Source organism: Octopus bimaculoides, chromosome 2 (assembly GCF_046866305.1).
Source record: "Octopus bimaculoides isolate indiv1 chromosome 2, ASM4686630v1, whole genome shotgun sequence".
Lineage (NCBI taxonomy): Eukaryota > Metazoa > Mollusca > Cephalopoda > Octopoda > Octopodidae > Octopus > Octopus bimaculoides.
Window position 1 is genome coordinate 66,322,236 of NC_142929.1, and position 23,801 is coordinate 66,346,036.

At 39.0% G+C, this 23,801-nt stretch overlaps 1 protein-coding gene across 5 annotated transcripts; it reads right to left on the reverse strand.

Moving 5' to 3' along the window:
- Positions 1–418: 418 nt before the first annotated feature.
- On the reverse strand, positions 419–21,011 carry LOC106868686 (bcl-2 homologous antagonist/killer). 5 transcript variants are annotated; one of them, XM_089346588.1, is made up of 6 exons: positions 20,298–21,005; positions 19,157–19,442; positions 15,546–15,730; positions 7,029–7,169; positions 4,217–4,379; positions 419–1,298 (listed from the first exon to the last, which is right to left on the reverse strand). In XM_089346588.1, the coding sequence occupies exons 3-6, from the start codon at positions 15,674–15,676 to the stop codon at positions 1,197–1,199; spliced, it is 537 nt and encodes a 178-aa protein (XP_089202714.1). In that variant the 5' UTR covers positions 15,677–15,730; positions 19,157–19,442; positions 20,298–21,005; the 3' UTR covers positions 419–1,196. The 5 variants fall into 5 exon arrangements, with proteins under 5 accessions (XP_089202714.1, XP_089202711.1, XP_089202713.1 ...); XM_089346585.1 differs by having other exon boundaries at positions 419–1,730; XM_089346587.1 differs by lacking the exon at positions 19,157–19,442 and having other exon boundaries at positions 20,298–21,011.
- Positions 21,012–23,801: the final 2,790 nt, after the last annotated feature.

The window sequence follows — 23,801 nt, forward strand, 5'->3', positions numbered from 1 at the left end:
TCAATGTTCCTCATCATGTCACCCTCCCCTACACCATATCATCTGCTGCAGCCCTCCTCCCTCCATCACTTTTCTTGCTTGCGACCTAGAAACCTCTCACCTGTTAACCATTCTTCACCCATTAATACTTTTCTCCACACCTTCATGTTACAGTAGTCATCGTTTTCCCTCCCCCAGACCGCCAAATTATTCCCCCTCATGCACTAAGCTTGTTTATCTCTACTCTGTTCCTTCAAGGCAGTGGTCTAATGACTAAAACAGGTAAAAGATAGAAGTTTAATGAAAAAAAAAATGAGCAAAAATGGAAGAAGAGGCATAAATTCCTTTTTTTCATTTTACAATGTTAAAATCTCTACAGTTGTCTAAATTTGAACTGTTTACAACAACAACAAAAAAAAAAAAGAAACAAAAATGATGAAACAATTGATAAAATATTATTTATTATAACATGGAATGCTTTACACTTTTTTATATAAGTTTGAAATGAAATTTTATTACTATTATTGAAATTACAATAGTTAGGCAGTCTGTGGCTATCTGATAAATCAATTTGTTTTCGTTTTAATTTCTTGTTGAAATATAAATGGAATGAATTTTAAGGCAATGTAAAGACATATATAATGTGTTAAGGTAACATAAAGTGATATCTAATTTAACAAATGAAAAGCTGACTACAGATAGCTTCTAACCATCTAGAGAGGAAAGTTGAAAAACCTTTATATATTCCAGGTGCAAAGGCCTATCTTCAGAAAGATAGAGTCAGAGAAATGTGTCAATGAAGACTCTGCTATTTGAATAGCTGAATGGGCTGTAACCTCGTTTCAGTCCAGTGATTGTGCTAACAGCAGCTGACACAAGTGTTGTTGACAATGGAGGTAAAATATCATTGTAGTAGCTGGTGATGGCATTGGTGGTACATGTCCTTTTAGCAGTCATTGACAAGGTGGTGGCTGACAATAGCAACAATCACATTGCAGCAATAAAAAGCGTTATATAATATATTTTAAGATGAAATAAACCGAGATATGAATTTAAAAGATTACATGGTATAAACTTGATTATAATAATAAAACTTGATTATAATAAAACTGTTATATTTATTCCACCCAGTTCAGGATTTTAAAAAAATGTGCAATATAAAATATAATTATGGTTTTAAAAACAGAATATCACATGAGAACTCTAATGAATTTTGTTTATGATTTTCTCAATGCAAAAAAGCCGACTATTAATGTAGCAGCTACACCTGCAACTATAATCCATGGCAAGTTCTGAGTTGATTTTTGAACAATTGCAGTCTGCAAAATTTGAAAGAGAAATTAATTTTAATTATCATTATAAGCAAGAATATATAATAATGTTTGGATATTATAAAGTAATTTTAGTTTGAGATGCTGGTGCCATGTAAAAAGCACTTAGCTCATTCTGCTGGATGGCTGGAAGGGCATCCACTCGTAAAAACCCTGCCAAAACAGACACAGAAGTCTGGTGCAGTCTCCCACCTGACCAGCTCCTGTCAAACTGTCCAACCAAAGCCAGCATGGAAGACAGACGTTAAACAACAACGATGATGGCAGCGATGGCGACGACAATAGAATGAAGTAGAAAAAATTGCTTCTTCATGTAGATCTTAAGTTGTCATTTAGCTTTAGACCAGCCTTGATCAAACTGACTCCATAACTGGTACTCCATACAGCACATTTCCAAAGGTCTCGGTCAGTAGTCATCGCCTCGGTAAAAAAACAAAAAACACAAAATAATGTAGTTCAGGTAGACTGTCTGAAGAGGAGAAAGACTTGTCATCATTTTAATGTTATTGAACTTGGGTAAGATATTGTTTTAAACAGATTTAGCTGCTATTGCTCATAGGTTGAGTAACTGCATGGAGTCTGGATTGCTGGTCAAGCAATTCTCTTTAATGAAATACTGAAATAGATGCAGCATGGAATACCAGATCAATAAGTATTGAGTTAAAAAATGCTATATGCATTTTATTTTGAATTTGGGCAGTACATTTGATGTACTGCCCAGGCACCACAACACTTATGAATGTTACATATGACAAACTGGAGATTTTTCATATTCAGAAATGTTGAAACATGGAATAAACTACCTACATCAGTTGATAGCTGTCAGTACAGTGTACCCTTCAAAAGTTCCATGTTGATTGAAATTTACAAATATTACTCCTTTTATTTTTATGGCTCTGTTAATGTTCATTTTTCTGTCTTTTTGTATTTTATTCTGTGTACTGTGGATGCATTTTTGACTTTCATAACTTGACTTATTACTACTTATAATTCTCTCTTTTACGTTTTCCAACTGAGTGAACTTGAAATCTGTATACAATAAACTCATTTTATATCATGCCAAGATTCTGTATCTCACAAACAAACACACTGCATAAATCTTACAATGTAGTCTCTGATGTGATGAAGAAAATAATATTTGGCATGCAGAATTTGGAGATTACTGTCTGGTATTTGATGAAAAAATTCTATGCCATAGTTCATCTCATGCTGAACTGACATGGGCTATCACATCAGTCATAGCCTATGCCAAACAACAATAACAACTAAATAAGGATCAACATATTTCTACACATTTAAAAAATAACCTCAATTGTATTTAAAAAATAGAAAGAGGAAGAAATTAGTTGAAGTAGAGAGAAATGTTAAGAGTTAAAATTAAGACAATTTGTTAAATTTTCACATGCAAAATGTGTAGAAGGAATGGTTGTCCACTTAATGGTGCAATACTACATCTGCAATCATATATATATATATGCTAGATATTAATATGTACAAATGGTTATGCAGGTATATGAAAATACCTCATGGTGACAACTGCTCCTTGAACAGTTACAGGCTACCCTTTGGCAAGGCAAAGCAGCCATTCAGCCATCCTGCCAGGAAAATAGTGAAGTCATGGGACAGCAGTATGGTGAATAGTGAAGAGGTAGTGGGAGAGCACAACAGAGCTCTTATATTGATGCCAAACAGAAGAATTCTAGGATTACCAAGCTCTATCAAAAGAGTAACTGCAATTCATCCATGATCATGTAATCAGCTAATGAAAGATTCACTATGACTCAAGCGTCCAATTCAAATTCATAATAATGGGATTGGATGGCAACAGAGAGTGATGGTAATCCATGAAAGCAGTGAAAAAAAAAAGTACAATTCAGAAACTGGGAATCCTTCTTTCTTTCTTTTTTTTTCTTTTTTTTTTTTGTGGGTGAGTATTTTTCAATAAATTTTCATGCTGCTTCAGCATAAATAATTCTGAAATTTTTTATTTTCACAAACCATTGCAAATCATGTATTGTTAAGTGTCTTTTCCAATAATAACAACTCAACTGTTAAGGGGTACTTACTTGACTGCAATATAAACTGATTTCAATAGATATTATATCCAACCACAACAACATTTCATCTCATGACCTTTATGCTATGTATAGTAAAACATAGCAGAAAAATCATGTTGAACATTGTCAGAAAAATAAGGCATAACTGCATAGGTAAAAATGATATTGTGTAGACTTCATACTTTTCTCAAGGGCATCGTAATATATTTGATATGGTTTCAAATGGAAATCAAGTCTACTTTCTTCACTCGTGAGGTAATATTTCAATTCATAAGGAGATATAACCATACATAAGGCAATACTTGTACTTATGAGGCAATATACCCTCTCATGAAGAAACACCCACTTATACCCACTGATGATGCAATATTCCTACTCATGTGGCAATATCTGATAAAGTCTTGTCAACAATCAGAAAGTGAAGATTACAAAAACTTTTGCACATGAAGTAAATATAGTCATAATTTAAAATTATCAAAACATTTAGAACTTTAAGCCTCCAGGAAAGTTAGCCAGTATTCCATTAGTTTGTAGCACTAAACTCACATCCTTCTATAGATAAACTCCTGCCAATCTCAGTTAATGAGGTATTCGGTGTGATATAGAGAATGCTGAAGACTGCACCTTACTTCTAAATTCAACAATATTTCTAAGACGCTTACAGTAGACTTTCTGCTGAAAGAAGACTATAAAAATCAATCCTAAAACTGAGTAAATTCTATGACTACAAGCATAGACAATGACTATATTTGATTTGGAAGTTCACTATATTAAAAAGATAGAGGTAGAGATAATGAGGCTAGATTTGAAATTATTTATCAGTTTAGCAATAATGTAAAATAAACTTACCCATCCACCTTGATTATATATCCATCGTGCAAGACTAATTCCCACAAAATTCGAAATACACAGCAGAATTTTTTGAAATATTTCTTTCGTAAATCGACGTAGCAGATAGTACGCAAAGCAGAACAATACCAGTATTCTGCCTTGATTTGAGCAATCAATTAGGCTTTATAGGAAGATGAAAATAGAGAAAATATAATATCAGGGTTTAAAACGGATTTCATTTGATATCATATAACATTTTAAAAGTGTAAAAAAAAAAGCAATTTTATGATAGATATTTTATTCCCCCTGCCTTTTGTAATGACAGCATTTTGAGGAATAAATAAAATGTTTCAAACTTTATGGATAAGCTTGATATATTTAGAATCATATTCTATAAACTTAGTAAGTGGTATAATCACTAGCTATGTTGAAAATTTCTCATATGTCTTGATAGTGGTAAACAAATATTTTGTAGTATGAAAATTGTATTTTTATAGAAAACGAAGGCAAAAAAATCAGGTTAAAAAAGATATTCCCAACTGTGTTCTCCAACTAATTCAAGCAAACCATAGTAGATTGATAAGCAAATGTTTGTAGAGTTATCAGCTAGCAGACTTGGTCAGCAGTAGTAATGGATCTTAATGTAGCAATGCTTTCTCTCTAGATATAATGATGATTTCTTTTGACCACGAGCAAGAAGCAAGAACAATTTTTACAGGAGAGTGACAATAATCAGTTTAATAATCCTATTATAATAATGGTAAAATAGTAATGGAATGTTTTGAACAATGTCATTTCTAACATTTCTGTATTGCTTTAGGTCTTTTTTTGCTCATATAAAAAGGGAAGATATAGGCTCAAGCATACACACACATATGCACTCACACACATATGCATTTCACCCCCACACAGTTCATCTTCCAGCTTTGAAATTTTATTTTCATGACATTTGTCAACCAAAGGTTATGGTAGAAGACACTTGCTTTTCCTCACCCCACTCCAGATTCCACATTGTAGGATTGAACCCAGAACCATATAGCTGTAAAGCAAACTTAACTATATAGCAATGCCTATGCCCATTTATAGCATTACAATTACTTGAACTCCAGTACTCATTGATTTCTTTTGTTTAATTAAAAGGTCCTAGTGGAAGCATAATGGCATAGTGAGGCTCTCATGCCTTTAACATGTGCATTTATTGTATAAACGAAGAGAAATGGTTTTGAGTAGAGAATGAAACTTCATAGTAACTGTTAGAGATAGACAATAATTTCTTAACCAAGAATCGAAACCTCAGTTTTCATATTTGTTTCCACTGTTCTTGGAACTTGTACTAAGAATTTATTTGTTTAGCCTGTTATACTTGCCACTGTCTTAGGTGATACAGAGTTTAGTTTAGGTAAGTGCATTCAGTTTCAATGTTAGTGACCTAGTTTAACTTGGTCACAAGTGTAAATTTGAGATACCTATAGAAAAACATTCTCTTTCCTCTGCAACTTCTAGACAGTTTACTTCTGTCATTTATGGCAACCTCACATGAAACTTGCATCATTTACCTTCCTTCTTCCACATAAATTTAGTGGCAGACTGATTTAAGCACTGGACAACAGATTCTCAACCAAAATTGACTGTCCACTAAACAATTTCTGGAGTTTCTTTCCAACTCGTCACAGTTGTGTAACTACATAATGGTTGAGTAAAATCTCTATGTTACCACTAACTCATGATGAGTTATGTAACTGTTACTTAACTTTTCTTGTTGGGAATATATCTCTTGCTATATACATCTCACTGCTGCAACCGCCAAAACATTTTTTTTTTTGGTCCAACCTATAACAACGTGACAAAGTAAATGTTAACCAGTGATGAGAAAATCTATATCCAAACACAATAAACTATCTCACATCTTCACTCTATGATAGCTAAAGTTTTCCACAAGCAAATGACTATATATGTATAAAACAACCACAAGACATATTTTCTAATGAAGTAGTAGCAGTTATAGAATATTTGAAATAGTACTGGGGGAAAAAGGCAAGTTTTTTATAGAAAATATTAATAGGCGCAGGTGTGACTGTGTAATAAGAAGCTTACTTCCCAACCACATGATTCCAGGTTCAGTCCCATTGTGTGGCACCTTGGGGAAGTGTTATCTACTATAGCCTCAGGCTAACCAAAGCCTTGTGAGCGGATTTGGTAGACGGGAAACTGAAAGAAGCCCATTGTATGTCTCTGTTTGTCCCCCTACCATTGCTTAACAACTGATGCTGGTGTGTTTATGTCCCTGAAACTTAGTGGTTTGGCAAAAGAGACTAATAGAATAAGTACTAGGCTTACATAAGATAAGTCCTGGGGTCAATTTCTTTGACTTGTAGTGACGTCATTTGGCGCCAAAATACAGTCGCCATTACTGCGCTTTCATCCACGTATGCGCAGGGAATAGTTCCGGAAGGAACACGGGAAGAGTCTCATGTGCATGCGTGGAATTCAACATCTAAACGTTCCCGCTAAATTCATTCTCTTTCTCGGTCGGCCGGCCATGAGCATGGACGGGTCAAGCTGTCTCTCCAGCATTCCAACTCTGGGGACAGCTCATTCCAACATTCCAACGTCTCAGCAACCAAGCCTATTTCCTCCATAAATAAATATTGTTGTGTTGATAGATCAGAGTTCTGCGTTCCGTTATTATTTAGAATTTAATATAGGAAAGTGGGTGTACACCTAATGGTGTATAACCACTTCCCTATAGACTAAAACCCTTGAAGGTGGTGCTCTAGCACGGCCGCTGTCAAATGACTGAAACAAATAAAAGAATAAAGAATAAACTTACTCAACAATGTTCATAAATTGTATAACTAATGAATCACTTTTTATATCTAATAGATTAGCCATGACCTCAAATGCTTCTTTATTTTCTTCATTCACTTTATCTCCAATTTCAGCCAGCTGCTTCCCAACTAATACATACTTTCTGCAAAATACAAATGATTTTTGAAAGCTCAGTTGATAAATAAATAAATAAGTAAAAAGATAAAAAAGAAAGAACTTTTCCTATAAAGATTCACTGTTGTGTGATATTTAGTATCAAGAAGAAACTAAAGTGAATTATTCCAAATATAATAATAATCCTTTCTATTACAGGCACAAGGCCTGAAATTTGGGGGCGGGGGATAATCAATTACATTGACCCTAGTACTGAACTGGCACTTAATTTATCAACCCTAAAAGGATGAAAGGTAAAGTTGATCGCAGTGGAATTTGAACTCAGTACGTAGCGACGGGCGAAATACCGTTAAGCATTTTGTCCAATGTGCTAACGATTCTGCCAGCTCACTGCCTTTTCTAAATATAATAAATAATGCAGACAAAAAATGTGAACATTGCCAATGATAAGATGGACAAGATGATAAAATGCATCAAGTATATGAATTAAACTAAGTAAGTACTCACTTGAAATGATTATTCTACCCAAAGTTATATTATCACCAATTTTAACCCAAATATTATTTTAGATGAAGAATGAATATACACACGCACACACATATGTACTACAAGCACTGCTACCAGACTTCATCACATCTGCCAGTCTCTAAACCAGAGCCATCTTAAGGCAGGGGCCTCATGGGTCCAGAGGTTCAGTTCTGATCTATGTATGCTACTGCATACATAGATCAGAACTGGATTTCTGGACCCAAATGCATATGTAACATTTGCTTTCCAGAATTGGATATTACAGATTAACAAATTAAATCCATAGACAACCATTCTTCATATCACATCTGTAATCTCTATGATAGATTATACTAGCACTATAACCCAGCTTTGCTCGGGATTAAGTTAGGATTACCTGAGTAATACCATCAATTGAGGCAAATTTGGCACCCGAACGTAAGTTTTGTAAGAGGAATAGAGAGGCCTATCTTCTCCCGCAGAGATGTGAGAGTCAGATCTCTCCTTTCGAAAACATGAACAGTTTCGTAACATTGTTTACAAAATAATAGCTGATCGTTTGCGAAGGAGCGTGTCTACAGTCAACACTTACGATTTTTGCTCTGGTAACTTCTGCTCTCTCCCATGTTCACGCACGACCAGCTATATGTCACTATAAGTAGAGCAATGCATTCAGCAAATTTGGAAATTAGTTGTGGAGAAACGGAGAATATCGTTTATATTGTGTGTATATATATATATATATATACACATACGGGCAACACACACACGTACGTACACCTATTGCATACGTGTTTTGTACGCATACATGTTCGTGTGTGTGTGTGTGACTGAAGCCATTCACACATACATAACAACCCCTGTCTGTCTGTTTTTGTCTGTCAGTCACTCACTAAAAAGACAAAATTTTAAAAATCTGTTATCTCTCTCTTTACACCGTAGCTAGAAGGGGACCTAACTCATGTTTGCAAATGCTGATGTATTTCTCCGACTTGAAAATTGTTAGAAGTTATGGTTTAAAATTATTTTTAGTGCAAAAATTCACCCCTTAGAAAGCAAAAAATAAAAAAATAAATGGCCGATTCCGGACATTTTCAACTATGAGGAATCCATTAGTGCGACTCCCAGATTGCTATTTTGTAAGGTGTGGATTTCTATAGATGCAGCACACATACACACACTCGCAAACTCAGCTTTACAATATGTACTGATAGTTCATTTAGGCCGGTAAGCAATGAATTAAGGGAGTTTTGGCTGAAATTTCTTGCAGGTTGAGCAACTGCTTTGAAGCTCCTTCGTTGGCTAGAAAAGAGAATTGTTTTGAGTATGGAGCATTATATAATAACAGATTCTATAGTAAGTACAGGCAAAAAATCTAATTGTTAGTTTACAAACACTCATCTACCATTAAACACATCTGGAGAAATATGTGACACTACATGCTAGATATGTGTAAATTTTGAAGATTAGTTTGAATGGAAAATACTTAGGTATTTTAATAAGAGAGACCACAAAAGGAGTGATATAAATACAAATGTGAGAAATTTTAAGTAAAAAAGCTCAACAACCCACCAAAAAGGAAATGTTGGCTGACTAATCTGATGTTTGTTAAAGTTTTTACAAGCAAAACATCTGTTATTGCAAAATTCAAGTTGATAGAGTGTATAGTTTGGAGATCACTCCAGGTTAAAATGCTACTTCTCTGCATTGAGAGGTCATAGTTCCGGTACTACAGACATGTAGTTAGAATGTTACAGGAAATGCAAGATAGACTCTATAAGCTAAGCCCACTAGCAGGAGACTTATGAGTAGACCAAGTACAAAAACAAATATCCACAGTATCAGTTTATCACATTCAGAAATCGATCTGAAAAATCTAATGTGGTGGTTTCTGATAGGACCATATAGGGGAAGTGCCTGAGAACTTTCCTGTATCCGTAAGATCAAAGTTGTGGCCAGAGCAGGTCTCATAGCTCTGTGTCTGGAGAGAAATGCGTTGATGCTGTACCTCAAGATGGATGAAAGAGACCAACTGAATGTGGCCAAGATGGAGCAGCAGATAAAAGAAGCCTTTACAGAAGGATCATATGTTGCATCTGCCAAGCTGGGAACAGTCAGGCGGACAGGGGAACAGATAGACGTGTACACAGCAGAGGTTCGGAGACTGGCCATGCCATCTGGTTTTATCAGAGAGGGACTAGAATGGGTGGCATGATTGGCTTTCATAAATAGCTTCCCTAACGACATATCGGTGTGACTGCAAACAACTGGCAGGCAGTGAGAAAATGGTGATAAGTGAGCTCATTGCTCAAGCCCACATGTCAACACAAAACACCAGGAGGAATGCAGTGGCAATGGCAGCTATGGAAGCCCACAATGTTATGCAATGATCAGTAAAGAATGAAGAGAGAAAAACTGCCATGGAGCAGCAGTGACTGTTTATGGGCTGGTGTTTCAAGTACCACAGACCACACAAGACAAAGGACTGTGTGGAGACGAAGCCTGCACGCATTTGCTACTGGTGCAGGCAGACAGGGCATATTGCTTGAAAGTGCAACAAGGGAAAAGGCCATGGGGAAGTTGTTGCCTCTCAAACTTCCCTCATAGACAAGTAGAGGCTCTCATGCAGTTGCTGCCAGTAGTTGAAGTCCTGGTCGGAAGAAAGGTTTGCAGAGCCCTTGTAGATACAGTTAGTACAACGTCTATTGTGACCCCAAGGGTGACAAAAAAATGGCAAGTGATGAGTAGTGTTTGGGCTGTTGATAGCAGCAAAATTGGATGAAATGGTAGCAGTGAAGTGGAGATAGCGGTGCGGGGCACAACACTGAGGCTGCAGGTGATTGTGATCGACCATGTGGTAGATGGAATGGATGAAGGTGTCAGTGTCAGTGGAGACATGGTTTCATTTGGTGGTACAGGGGCATCATGCACTCTAAGTCTGCAACATGAGATGGGGCACAGCTCCATGGGGGATTGTACTGCTTACACCATTGAAGATAAAAATTTTCAAGCAGTATTTGATGGTCAGCGGTGGACGGTAGAGTGTCGTGGGAAAGGGAAGCCCCCAACATTGAAGAACAAGCTAAGCTGTTATCAGTATACTTTGAAAGGAGGTGCCAGAAATGAGTTTGAAGGAGAGGTAGAGAGATGGACCAAAGAGGGTATCCTTATCCCTTGGAAGGAGGAAGTGAAGAGTGGAGTGCTTCCACTAATGGCAGTGGTGCAGTCAATGAAGGGCAAAACCAGGCCAGTACTGGACTTTTGAGAGATGAATGGCCATGTATTGTGCCCTACGGACAGCAATGTGGCTGATGTCTGTGGGGAAACATTGCAAGAATGGAGATGGATGATAAGGGTGGCAACAATTGTTGACTTGAAGTTGGCATATCTGCAGCTTCATGTGAGTGAGAAACTGTGGTGGTATCAGCTGGTGTGATATAAGGGCCAGACATACTGTTTGACTTAGGCTGGGTTTTGGGTTGAATTCCACGCCAAAGATCATGGCAAAAGGGCTCAAATCTATCCTGGGAAAGGTGGACAAGGTAAAAAAGGCTACCAATTCCTATATAGATGACATCCTAGAAGACAAGACTGTAGCATCTACCGCAGAGGCCAATAAGTCACCTAAAGAAGTTCAGGCTGACTGCAAAACCACCAGAGCCAATGGTTGGAAGAGCTGCACTGGAGCTCAAGCTTCAAAGAGACAAAACAGTAGTGTTGATGTTTCAGAGGGGAAATGAGATTCTGGAACTAGGTAGCAGCATCAACGGACAAGAACTATTCTCAATGACAAGAACTATTCTCAATGTGATGGTAGCAATGATGCAGAACCTAGAGAGGGTATGAGCAGAAGACCTAGTAAGAGGAAGCTGCTATGTGCCCAAATTGGAGAACAGGATGCTAGCAGTATAGTGATACAGTTTATCCTGGAAATTGGAGGTGTCAAACTGGAGGACACAGCCTGGCTCTGCAAAGCAGATGTTTACAATCACATCAATGTGGCTGAGTTGGATGCAGTGCTGAAGGGGGTGAATGTGACCCTGAGATGGAGGCTGTGCTCTATCAAAATCTGAACTGATTCAATCACAGTGCTTGGATGGGTAGTAAAGCGTTTGTTAGTAAAGTGCTACCTAAGGGTTCTGGGAGAACTAGCTGCCGAATTTGGTTTGAAGCTGAGTGTGATCTTTATGCCTCAGAAAGGAATAAGACAGACATTCTAACCAGGCTGAAAAAGGCCTGGTTGGTGGTGCCGGAAGATTCGGAGTGGGGGATAGCTGCAGTGTGTCGGCTAGGTGACTCAGAACTAAGGAAACTACATGCCATGTATCATATAGGTGTGGATAGAACCCTGTGTCTTGTCAGGAGGGTTGACTCTGACATTACTAGGCAGAGCATTCAAAAGGTGGTCAGGAGTTGTGATAGGTGTCAATCAATCGACTCTCTCTGGGTGTGAATGAACCACAAAACATCTCAGTAGAGTACAACTGGAGACAATTGGCAGTGGATGTGACACACTACCAGCAGGGGACATAGCTCTCGATGGTTGAATGTGGACTGGGTTGGATAGCCATATGGAGGGAAATGAAGATAGGCACTGCAGATGAGGTTGCACATAATCTGAATGAGATATTCCAGGAGTGGGGCTTGTGGACGAATTGCTGATGGACAATGGCACCGCATTTCATTCGGAGATGCTTGATAGGTGGAATGTGCATTGCTTCTTCAGAGCGGCGTACAGGCCAAGTGGAAGAGGGATTGTGGAAAAACACCATCACACGATCAAGGCCATGGCAGAGAGAGAACACATCTCACTACTGAAAGCGGTATTTTGGTACAATATTTTTGTCCTGAGGAATCTGTACTACACAGGGTGATATTAAAGTATGAATGGCAGCATCTGTGTACAACATCATTACATACTGTGGAAGAGAGAGAGAACCTACCTTCGTACAGGTAGGTGATGAAGTCTGAGTGAAGTCCCCAAAGGCACACTGCACTTTGCAGTAGAACAGAGAGACAGTGATGGTTGTTAATTCAAAAAATAATATCTCTGTGGATGGAATGCTACTCACCTTTTGGATGTTCACAGAACTGTTGCTTCATTGAGCGACAAAGGTGGAGGAGACGAAATGAGCAGTGCTTCAGCTCTGTAGAGATCACAGCAAGTGAGACATCCACCCAGGTGGATGGTAGATTTCAACCTGAATTGAAGTGAGTAGGTGATCTTTGAGATCAGGGGAGCATGTGGGCGTGAGGTAAATGGAAGGAAAGGGTCAGTGATGTCAATTACCAAGGGGCCTTAACAGAAGACAAAGAGGGAGTGAGGATGTGGGTAGAGGTAGGACCAGTATGAGTCCTTTTTCACCTCAAGCAGTTGTCGTGGATGGACATGTGTGAGACAGAGCTTTAGCAGTAGGCTGAAGCAATAAGTAGAAAGAGTAGGGTGTGTCTTGGATCAAACACAGCTGGACATCTGACACAGAGGTAGGTGAACTGTATTTTGTTCCTCACATTACAGCTCTCTTATATTATAGGACTCTAATCCCATGATACTCCGAGGAATTGTGGGTGGACAAGATGGATGGATGGAAGTTAATTACATCTTTGCAATAAATGTGACTCTATTCTCTAATCATTCCATTAGTAGATGTTCCATTGTCATTCTTAAACTAGCTTTAAAATAATAACCTTAATTTAATATTTACTTTAAAAAAATATTTCTATGTATGCCATGTATTTCAGAGAAAATCAACAAAGAAATTTTTTAAATATTAATTTTTTTTTTAAAGTCCAGGGGGAAGGCAGCAGCCCCACCTCATGTAATATATTACACACACACACAAACGCACACACGCACGCACACACACACACACACACACACAGGAGTTGAACAAAATAATGGAAGCACCTTAAAATTTCAAACAAATTTATTTTAATATGGGGTAGGACCACGTTTGGCAGTAATTACAGCTTGAATTCTACCAGGTATGGACTCGTACAAAGTTTGAATTGTTTCCAAAGGAATTTTTGTCCATTCTTCAACTAAAACAGTCTCCAGTTCTTGTAGTGATGATGGTGGAGGATATCGACTCCTTACTTGTTTTTCTAAAATGCACCATAAATGTTCAATAATATTGAGATCTGGGGACTGTGGTGGCCAGATAAGATGTTCAACTTCTCTAGAATGCTCTTGTGCCATTCAGTAACAACTTTAGCTGGTTGAATTGGTACATTATCATGATCAGATAAAATGCTTAAATAGTCTTGACTAATAATTCTGCCATAAAGGGAAACCATTGGGACAGCGGATTTCCAAGATATAGCCCCTCAGATCATCACAGATCCTCCTCTATGTTTAACAGCTGGAAGAAAGCAGTCTGGGTCAAATGCTTCTTTTGGATGTCTCCACACGTATACTTGACCGGTGATCAGAAATAAGGAAAAGGATGACTCGTCCGAGAAAATAATATAAGAATAGCCTGGGTAAAGTTCAAAGAGCTCTTACCTCTGCTGGTGACAAAGGGCCTCTCGCTCAAAGTAAAAGGTAGACTGTATGATGCATGTGTACGAACAACCATGCTACATGGCAGTGAAACATGGGCCGTGACTGCTGGGGACATGCGTAAGCCAGTATGCTCTACTGGATGTGTAATGTCAGTGTGCATACTCGACAGAGTGTAAGTACCTTGAGAGAAAAGTTGGACCTTAGAAGCATCAGATGTGTGCAAGAGAGACGACTGCACTGGTATAGTCACATGGCGAGAATGGATGAGGATAACTGTGTGAAAAAGTGCCACACCCTAGCGGTTGAGAGAACCTGTGGAAGAGGCAGACCTAGGAAGACCTAGGATGAGGTGGTGAAGCACGAACTTTGAACATTATGCCTCACCGAGGGTAATGACTAGTGACCAAGACCTTTGGAAATATGCAGTGCATGAGAAAACCCGGCAAGCTAAGTGAGAACATAACCCAAGGCCTATGCCAGGGGTGTAACCAGCCCACTTATGCATACCTTCCCTTCATTGGACACTAAACTCTACTTGCGAACACCTGTTGAGGCAAGTGAAATTGGAATTGAAATCAAATCAAATTCACAAATTCGATGACTGGCACCCATGCCAGTAGAGTGCTAAGAGCACCATCCAAGCATGATTGCTGGCAGAGCAGCTGACTGGCTTACATGCCACTGGCACGTAAAAAGCACCATTCGAATGTGTTCGTTACCAGTGTTATCTTACTGGCACGTGAGAAAACATTCGAGTGAGATCATTGTCAGTGCTGCTGGACTGGCTCCTGTGCAGGTAGCACGTAAAAATCACCACTTGAGCGTGGCCGTTGCCAGTACCACCTGACTGGCCCTCATGCTGGTGGCACATTAAAGCACCCACTACACTCTTGGAGTGGCTGGTATTAGGAAAGGCATCCAGCTGTAGAAACTCTGCCAGATCAGATTGGAGCCTAGTACAGCCATCTGGTTCACCAGTCCTCAGTCAAATCATCCAACCCATGCTAGCATGGAAAGCGGACATTAAACGATGATGATGATGATGATGATGATGATGGGGAGGGACAGTACACACACATGTATATATCTATGTGTATGTCTTTGTGTGTGCGTGTGTGTGTGTGTGTTTGTTTGTTTGTCCCTCGCCACCACTTGACCACCAATGTTTTTTTTTAAATCCCCATAACTAAACAGTTTAAAAAAAGAGACCAATAGACTAAGTACCAAGCTTTAAAAATAATTACTGTGGTTGATTTGTTTGATTAAAAGCCTTCAAGGCAGTGCCCCAACATGCTTTTCTACATCCAGATATTCTTTCTGATTGAAACAAGTAAAAGATAAAAGCTGGAATATACTAAATAGTTCCTTCATGGATAAACATAATGGACTTACGCATCAACTTCATCCTCACAAATAATATTCTCGGCTTCAGAATGAAGTTCCTTATTTTCTAACTTTGTTTTCTCCTGGACAAAACCTAGAAATACAGCTTTAGCCTGCTGAGCAATTATTAAGTAAGCCATGCTTTTTTTCCCTGTATTTCTAAAGATTTTTCAAATTCAAAGACCAAATATTCTCTGAAATGAAACAAATAAATAATTATTAAGGATATGAATATGAAGCAACAAATTATTACAGTAATATTATTCTTTTGATCATATTTTCTACTCCAATACTTTTAAGGCAAATGATCTACATATTAGTAAACTGAAATAACTGTAAATCATTGGCATTGGCAGTGTCATTATCATTAAGTGCTGATCTCTAACTGTGGAGGGAACCTGTGGTAGAGGTAGACCCAGGAAGACATGGGATGAGGTGGTGAAGCATAATCTTTGAACGTTGGGCCTCACAGAGGCTATGTATCGAGTAGGAATAGTCTAATGAGATCGCATATGCCTCTGCTAACATCATATGACCCGATGTTCACATCGAAAGTACCCTCTGTATTGGTAGTCTTGACCCACTTGCATTCTCACTGAAGAGTAAAGTCTTTCTAGCATGGAAGATTATGACCTTATCTTGTGTACTAATTTCTATAAATTCGCTCGCGAAGGTGAGGGCTTTATCTGCGGTATCCGATCCTCATGGCTGGCCCGACCCAAAGAACACTAGAAATAGCAGCTGCTTCTCCCAACACCTAGACGATCGCTTGGCACATCCTCTCCTCACAACAACCCTGTTCAAAAAGGGCACAAAATCCCGATCGAGGCTCCCTCAGCCCTTCTTCCTCTTCCGGTCAGTTCACGGTTCCGGTCAGCAGTCAGCTCCCCAGTTGCTGACGTCATACCACATGCCACCCTGATCTTAAAGATCACGTCCGCCCCTACTCCACTTCGAAGTCCGCCATCCAACCTGGCGGGCGCCTTACGCGTCGAGATCTTCTCAAGCCAGGTGCCTCGTCTCCCACTCCGCACTCTTCATCCGACGAAGTGGCTATCCTGCACAGGTCCAGCACGTGACGTGGCATTCCATCCACGGATACACTGTTTCTGGAATTGTGCAGAGTGCCTTTGGCGGCTTGACCCAAACTTTCTCCGCTCGGCCAATACGCCGCTCTGAATAATCGTCACACCTTCCACCGGTCGAGCATCTCCCCCAACGCTTCAGAACGAAACGCCGCCCCATTGTTCATTAGCAGTTCTTCCACGGGACCCCTCTCCAAGAATATCCCATTCAAAATCTGGGCGACCTCATCAGCAATGCCTGTCCTCAACTCCCTCCAAATGGCCAGCCGGCCCGGCCCACAGTCGACCATGGTGAGATACATTCCCTGACAGTAGTGCGTCACATCCACAGCTAGTCTCCTCCAGTTGCGCTCTACTGAGAGGTTCCCTTGCTCATGCCCACCTGGGGCGGGGTCAATGGACTGGCATCTATCACAGTTCCCAACCACTTTCTTCACGCTTCTACTAGTGACGTCAGCATCAATCATCTTCGCTAGATACAGGATCCTATCCACCCCCAAGTGGTGCATAGCATGTAGCTTCTTCAATTTGGAGTCACCCAGCCGACACGCTGCTGCTATCCCTTTCCTTGCTTCCTCCGGTTCCTCCAGCCACGCCCTTTTCACCCTGGTCAGTGCGTCAACCCTGTTTCTCTCCGAAGGCACGAAAACCACATTCAGCTTCAGTCCGAACTCGGCAATCAGCTCTCCTAGAACTCCTAGGCGGAATTTCACCAACATCTCCGCGGCACCTTTTGTCCGGACTCTCTTCTCACTGGTAATCACTGTTCCTACCCAGCTGACCACGGTGGCCGAATCTGTCCGGATCTCGATCGAGCGCAGCCCCCATCTCAGGGCCAAGTTCACCCTTTTCAGCACCGCGTCTAGTTCAGCGACATTGATGTGGTTGAAGTCGTCCGCTTTCCATAGCCAGGCTGCATCTTCCACCTCAGCACCTTCAATCTCCAACACAACCCCTATCGTTATACTGCTAGCATCACACCAAACTGAGGACACAAGCTCCTCCACCCAGCCTAGCCAGCATTCAGGGACATGTTTCTGAGTCTTTGCTCGTCATCAGCCTGAAGTAGCTTGCCAGCTGGATAGAGAAGCCTGTTTACCTCTCTGAGAGATTTAGAAATATTATATTTCTAATTTTGCTGATCAGTGAATAAACTTCACTCTGATTATATAAGTCTGCGAGAGGTAAACAGGCTTCTCTATCCAGCTGGCAAGCTACTTCAGGCTGATGACGAGCAAAGACTCAGAAACATGTCCCTGAATGCTGGCTAGGCTGGGTGGAGGAGCTTGTGTTCCCCTCGCAGACTTAAGGACACAGTAATTGTGTCAAGGCCGACAGGAAGCGGTCCAGCTTCCTAGGGCTAAACGGCAGTAGTGTATTCCCTTATTGGGATTGTCACATTAAGTTGACAATATACTACAACTATATATATACTCTTACTCATTTACTTGTTTCAGTCATTTGACTGTGGCCATGCTGGAGCACCACCTTTAGTCGAGCAAATCGACCCCGGAACTTATTCTTTGTAAGCCTAGTACTTATTCTATCGGTCTATTTTGCCGAACCGCTAAGTGACGGAGACATAAAAACACCAGCATCGGTTGTCAAGCAATGCTAGGGAGACACAGACACACAAACACACACAAATATATACATATACAGTTGAAAACACTTGCCCAAGATGCCACGCAGTGGGACTGAACCCGGAACCATGTGGTTGGTAAGCAAGCTACTTACCACAAAGCCACTACTGTTTTCTACTATAGCCTCGGGCCGACTAAAGGCCTTGTGAGTGAATTTGGTAGACGGAAACTGAAAGAAGTCCGTCGTATATATGTATATGTTTGTGTGTGTGTGTGTGTGTGTATGTTTGTGTGTCTGTGTCTCCCGAGCATTGCTTGGCAACCGATGCTGGTGTTTTTATGTCTCCGTCACTGTAGGTCTTGTCAAAATTTATAAAGTGCTTTTTTTTTTCTACAATCTGAAACTTGAAAGGGCATTTACAAAAAATACACCCATTCCAGTATTTTTTTTCTTTTTGGTCGATTTTCATTTCCGGGTCAAGATGTAAACATTAACCGGCTAATGTTTAAAACCTGACTCGGAAACGAAAATCAGAAAAACGTAGTGCAACTAGTATGAAAAAAAAATGTGTAGGAAACTTATATGGAAAAAAAAATGCGCGCAAAGCAAAGGAAGGATGAGGAGAGGTCCTTGGAAAATTCACAAGATCCGAGTTTTTCCCTCATAACGTTTAGGAAAAAGGGTTGTTTTTTTGTTTTGTTTTTTCAATGAAATGTTATATAAATACCTTTCAAACGGCATACATTACGATTATAAAGAAATTTGTGGGTAAAAATCTTTTCGGAAAATTCACAAGATCAGAGTTTTTCCCTCATAACTCTGTGTGTATGTGTGTGCGTCAAGTTGTAAACATTATCCTAAGTTTTTTTGTTGTGTAAGGCTGGAACAATGTGAGAAGGTAAGAAGTGAACTACAAAAGGAAAAGAAAACAAAACAAGGTTGCAATTTTACCTTGTATCTCCATACTTCGGGATTATGACCTCTTTTTCAGACATTAAGAAAAATCGATGGAGAGGGAGGAAGGTGACATGTGTTGACTAGTGTTAATATAGCAATCAATCTGCTTCGTGTAGTTCCTTCCTGTTGTTAGGGGCTGGTTTCAATTTGTTAATAAGGAGGGCCTCCATGTTTCTTAGATTGCACCTGTTGCGTTGGGTGACCATCATGATCGCTACTTTAAAATCCCAGTTTACCAACGCCCGAAACTCTCGAACTTTGAGTCACTCTGTTACTTCTGCTAAATATTAATAAATATATATAATTATCTTTAGAAAGGTTCATCAACATAATCGCCATAGAAAATTTCATTAAAAAAAAAAATACCCATTTTTCTTTTAAGTTATGAGTAAAGAAAGCCATCTCGTGTGAGGTTTTCGAAACTCCTCAACCCACCCTCGGAAAACATTTTTCACAACAAATTTCGATATAATCGGAATTTTCATCACCTGAAGCGTATTTGTAGAACATTTCATTGAAAAATATCTAATCTTTTGGAAGTTATGAGACAACAAAGTCTTGGGTGGGGGGCACAAGTGTAGGTATAACTCAATTAGAATATTTTGAAAAAATAAGGAAACTGATAGTTAACCTTTATTTTGGACAGGGTAGAGATGGACTATATGTAATCTGAACCTCCCCCCCCCCTTATTTATTAATTTTTTTACGGAATCCCACGTTTTAGTCTATGGAGATTCCGATTCTGAAAAATAAAATTTTGAAAAATTTCAATTCCCCGCCCCCCACCAAGCAGGCTATTTACATGCTAGAAATAACAGCCAAATCTCACAAAACTAGTGTTAGGGTTAGGTTTAGGGTCAGGGTTAGGGTTAGGGTTTGAGTTAGGGTTAGGTTTACCCTGTGGATCTATATAAAAACCGGGGGGGGGGGGATCGAAATTTTGAAATTGAGATTTTTGAAAAATTTTTTTCCAGAATCGGATTCTCCATGGTCTGAAACATAGGATTCCGTAAAAAAAAACAAAATTTAAAAGGGGGGGGGTTACTCCATCTCCACCTTGGACAGTATACTATTAAAAGTTAATAATTATCACTTTCAAAATATTGTACAATAATAGGAAATTCATGAAACTTACATGGTAGTTATTTCAACGTTGTGTAAACTTTTTCACTTACTATACATGAAAGAAACAGGATATTAATATGCCATACAGATTTCTTGATTCCGGAATCGAGCTGAACACGCGCACCACACACACACACAGACAAACAAGAACAATTATTTCCTGCTAAAATCGAGGGATCTTTTTTAAAACGGGGGCCACATTTTTCATTAACGAAACACTTTGAAACTTGGAACACTGGTAGAATGTGTCATATAAAACATCTTTTTCTCTTAGTCTTCTTAAAAAAAAAAGAAATCCATAAGTTATTCCATGTGAAAGTTGTCGTATTTCTGTAATTTCAACCAATCACTGACGTCCATTCAGCCGATATACATTAAGTGCCGACTACATAAACAAACGATTCTGAAACAATTAACCCTAACCCTAGGGTTAGGGTTAGGGTTAAAGCAAATTTAAAATGAAAAAAGCAAATAAAACGAAGGTATGGAGATTAAATACGCTTTACATCGCTTAATCACCCAAAAGAGTAAATATAAACAACTGAATACTTGTCAGTGATTGGTTGAAATTATCGAAATAAGACAATTTTTTACATGAAATAAATTCGAATACAAAAATATTTTTCTGTTCTATAACACAAAATAGATAAGTATACGAAGTTTGAAAGTCTTTCAGTACCAAAAACACTACGTAAAACATTTGTAGTAACGCCTGCGCATGCGTAGAATTAAAGAAGCAAGCGTTTCCCGCTCAATTCATTCTCTTTCTCGCTGGCCAGCGATTGAGCATGGACGTGTGTTTAAGCTGTCTCTCTCTACACTAGACAGCTCGCTCTTTTACGGTCGGCCGACCATGAACAGTAAAGATGTGTTTATATGTTTACCACCTAAATAAAGTGTTGTTTGAGTTGTTTAGTCTGGAGTTCAGCGTTCCGTCTATTTCTTTAATTTTGTAGTTGGAAGTCAGGTATACAATCTAAAGATGTATAACCCACTTTCTTATACATTAATGAAAAATGTGGCCCCCGTTTTAAAATAGATCCAAATCGAGTCTGGTGTGAAACTAAATAAACTGTTTTTTTTTTTTTTCATATATGGTGGTGTCGAGAAGTAAACGTGCTTCAGATACACTAGTTTATTAATTACGAACGTAACTGAGATGAAATATGTCATAAATAACAGTAACAAACGAAATATACACCGCCGATAGTTATGTTGACAAATAACGGCAGTTATTTTATTCGGCTGAATACACGTCATTGGTTAGTTGAAATTATCGAAATACGATAACTTAACACGAAATAACTTCGTAAAGAGAAACTTTTTCTCAACAACGCTACGAGTAAAAGATGTTCAAAATGACACATTCTACCAGTATCTGAAATTTGAAAGTATTTAGTTAAAAAAGAATTAGTTTATCGACTTGCCAATCAAAAGGAAAGGATCCCATATATGTAATCCCCGACATCTAAAACTTAGGAATTCTAAGAAATGCATTTTCCAAGGTGAGGTGCGAAGTGTATGCGTATTTGTGTACGTTATGTATATATGTGTATTTATGTGAGTACGTATGTACTGTATGTATAGTCAGTAATTCCCCAAACTTTTTTAGGCTGCTGTTACTTGGCACCCAGGTCACATACCTAGCACCCCCTCATCCTCCCCACCACAAATTTAGACCACTTTCTACTGCAAATTCAAAACAACTGTATTTCACAAATAAAACTTAGGTAAATTTTCAGATTACCACCCGCACGATCTTCACTAGGGTGTTAGGGTTAGGGTTTTAGGGTTAGTTTTACGGTTAGGGTTTGGGTTTAGGGTTAGGGACGGAATTCCCTAACCGTAACCGTAACCCTGACCCTAAAACCCTAGTGAAAATCGTGCGGGTGTTAATCAGAAAAAATACCAAAACTTAAGCCTAATTAACCTATTAATGTTTTTTTTTTACATCTGCAGCAGAGTTTGTACCTAAATAGGTCAGCTCCTGTCCATTTGAAGTCCGCCTGACATGGCCTTAGGTCGAAGGTTAAAGAGAGATGATCAATCACTTTTTGACAGGACAAAGAAAAACCTGTTTTCGCTCCTGTTGATCGTGGTGGTTTGAACGACCGAGAATTCTTAGATTCGGTTTCGAATCTAGGCCTGGAGATGGAAGTGTCAATTTTTGCACATCTATCACCCTATTATCATCCCACTTTCCATCGCCCCCTCCAAGGGGACAGTACTGCCCACTTTGGGAACCACTGATGTAAGAGCATGAGTGTGTGCGTGCGGATGTGTTTACTCTTTAAATATGTCTAGAAGGCGACGTACTGATAGAATTGTTAGCACACTAGGCAAAATGCTTCGCAGCATTTCTTCTGGCTTTATATTCTGAGTTCCAATGCTTCCAAGATCGATTTTGCCTTTCATCCTTTCGCCAGTTGAGCACTTATTTTACTTACCCCGAAATTGGTGGCCTCGTGCCTATAGTAGAAATGACGACAGATGTCAGCGATAGGTAGCGCACACGAGTTGAAATTTCTGTTTTGATGGGGACTTCTCAGCCTTTTTTCACACATCTTTTCACTCATCTTTTTTTTTTTTAGCAAAAACAAGTTTAAAAAAACTGTTTCTCGCTTGTCCAGGTGGTCTTTCATTCTCAGTATTCTCGTTAGCTACATGGTCTTTGTGCATCCTGTGGTTATGTACGGTGGCCGGGAACAAAATTTGCTTAGGGGGTGCAAACCTAGGTCCAAAAATTTTTATGAACAAGGTGGATTTTTCCAATCTTGATATCAAAACAAACATACATACATACACACACACACACACACAGACATACACACATAGACACACACACACACACACACACACAAAATATGGAGGTACGCTGGATAAGTGCTGGGATCTCTCTGATTTGGCGGACACCATTTGTTTCTTAACGAAACACTTTCAAACTTGGGATACTGGTAGAATGTGTCATATAAAACATCTTTTCCTCTTAGCCTTGTTAAGAAAAATTTCTATATTCCAAGTTATTTCATGTTAAAAGTTGTCGTATTTCGGTAATTTCAACCAATCACTGACTTCTATTGAGGTAAAAACAATTACTGCTGTGGTTTGTCAACAACACGTTCTCGCGGTGTAATGGGGGTCTTTTCCCTTGAATAAAATTAGTGCTGTTGTTTGTCAACAACAACTATCTGTGGTACTGTTATTTATGACATCGTTCGTGTGTTTGTACTGGTTTTAGCTTTAGGGTTTTAGGGTTAGGGTTAAGGTTATGAGTATTTTTGCCAAATTTGGTAAAAATCTGTTCAACAATTCTTCGGTAATTTTCTATGTACTGTGTACTCAGTAGCGCATTTTCTAAATGATGGTAGAGTTTGATTTGAGGAAGATTTGGCTGCTATTTCTAGGAAGAAATGTTTGGAAGCCCTTTCTTTCAACTATTTTGTTGGCTTGATTCCCTTATTAGCTATTATTCAATCAACTGAAACAAGTAGAATAGTATAATTCAAGCATATTG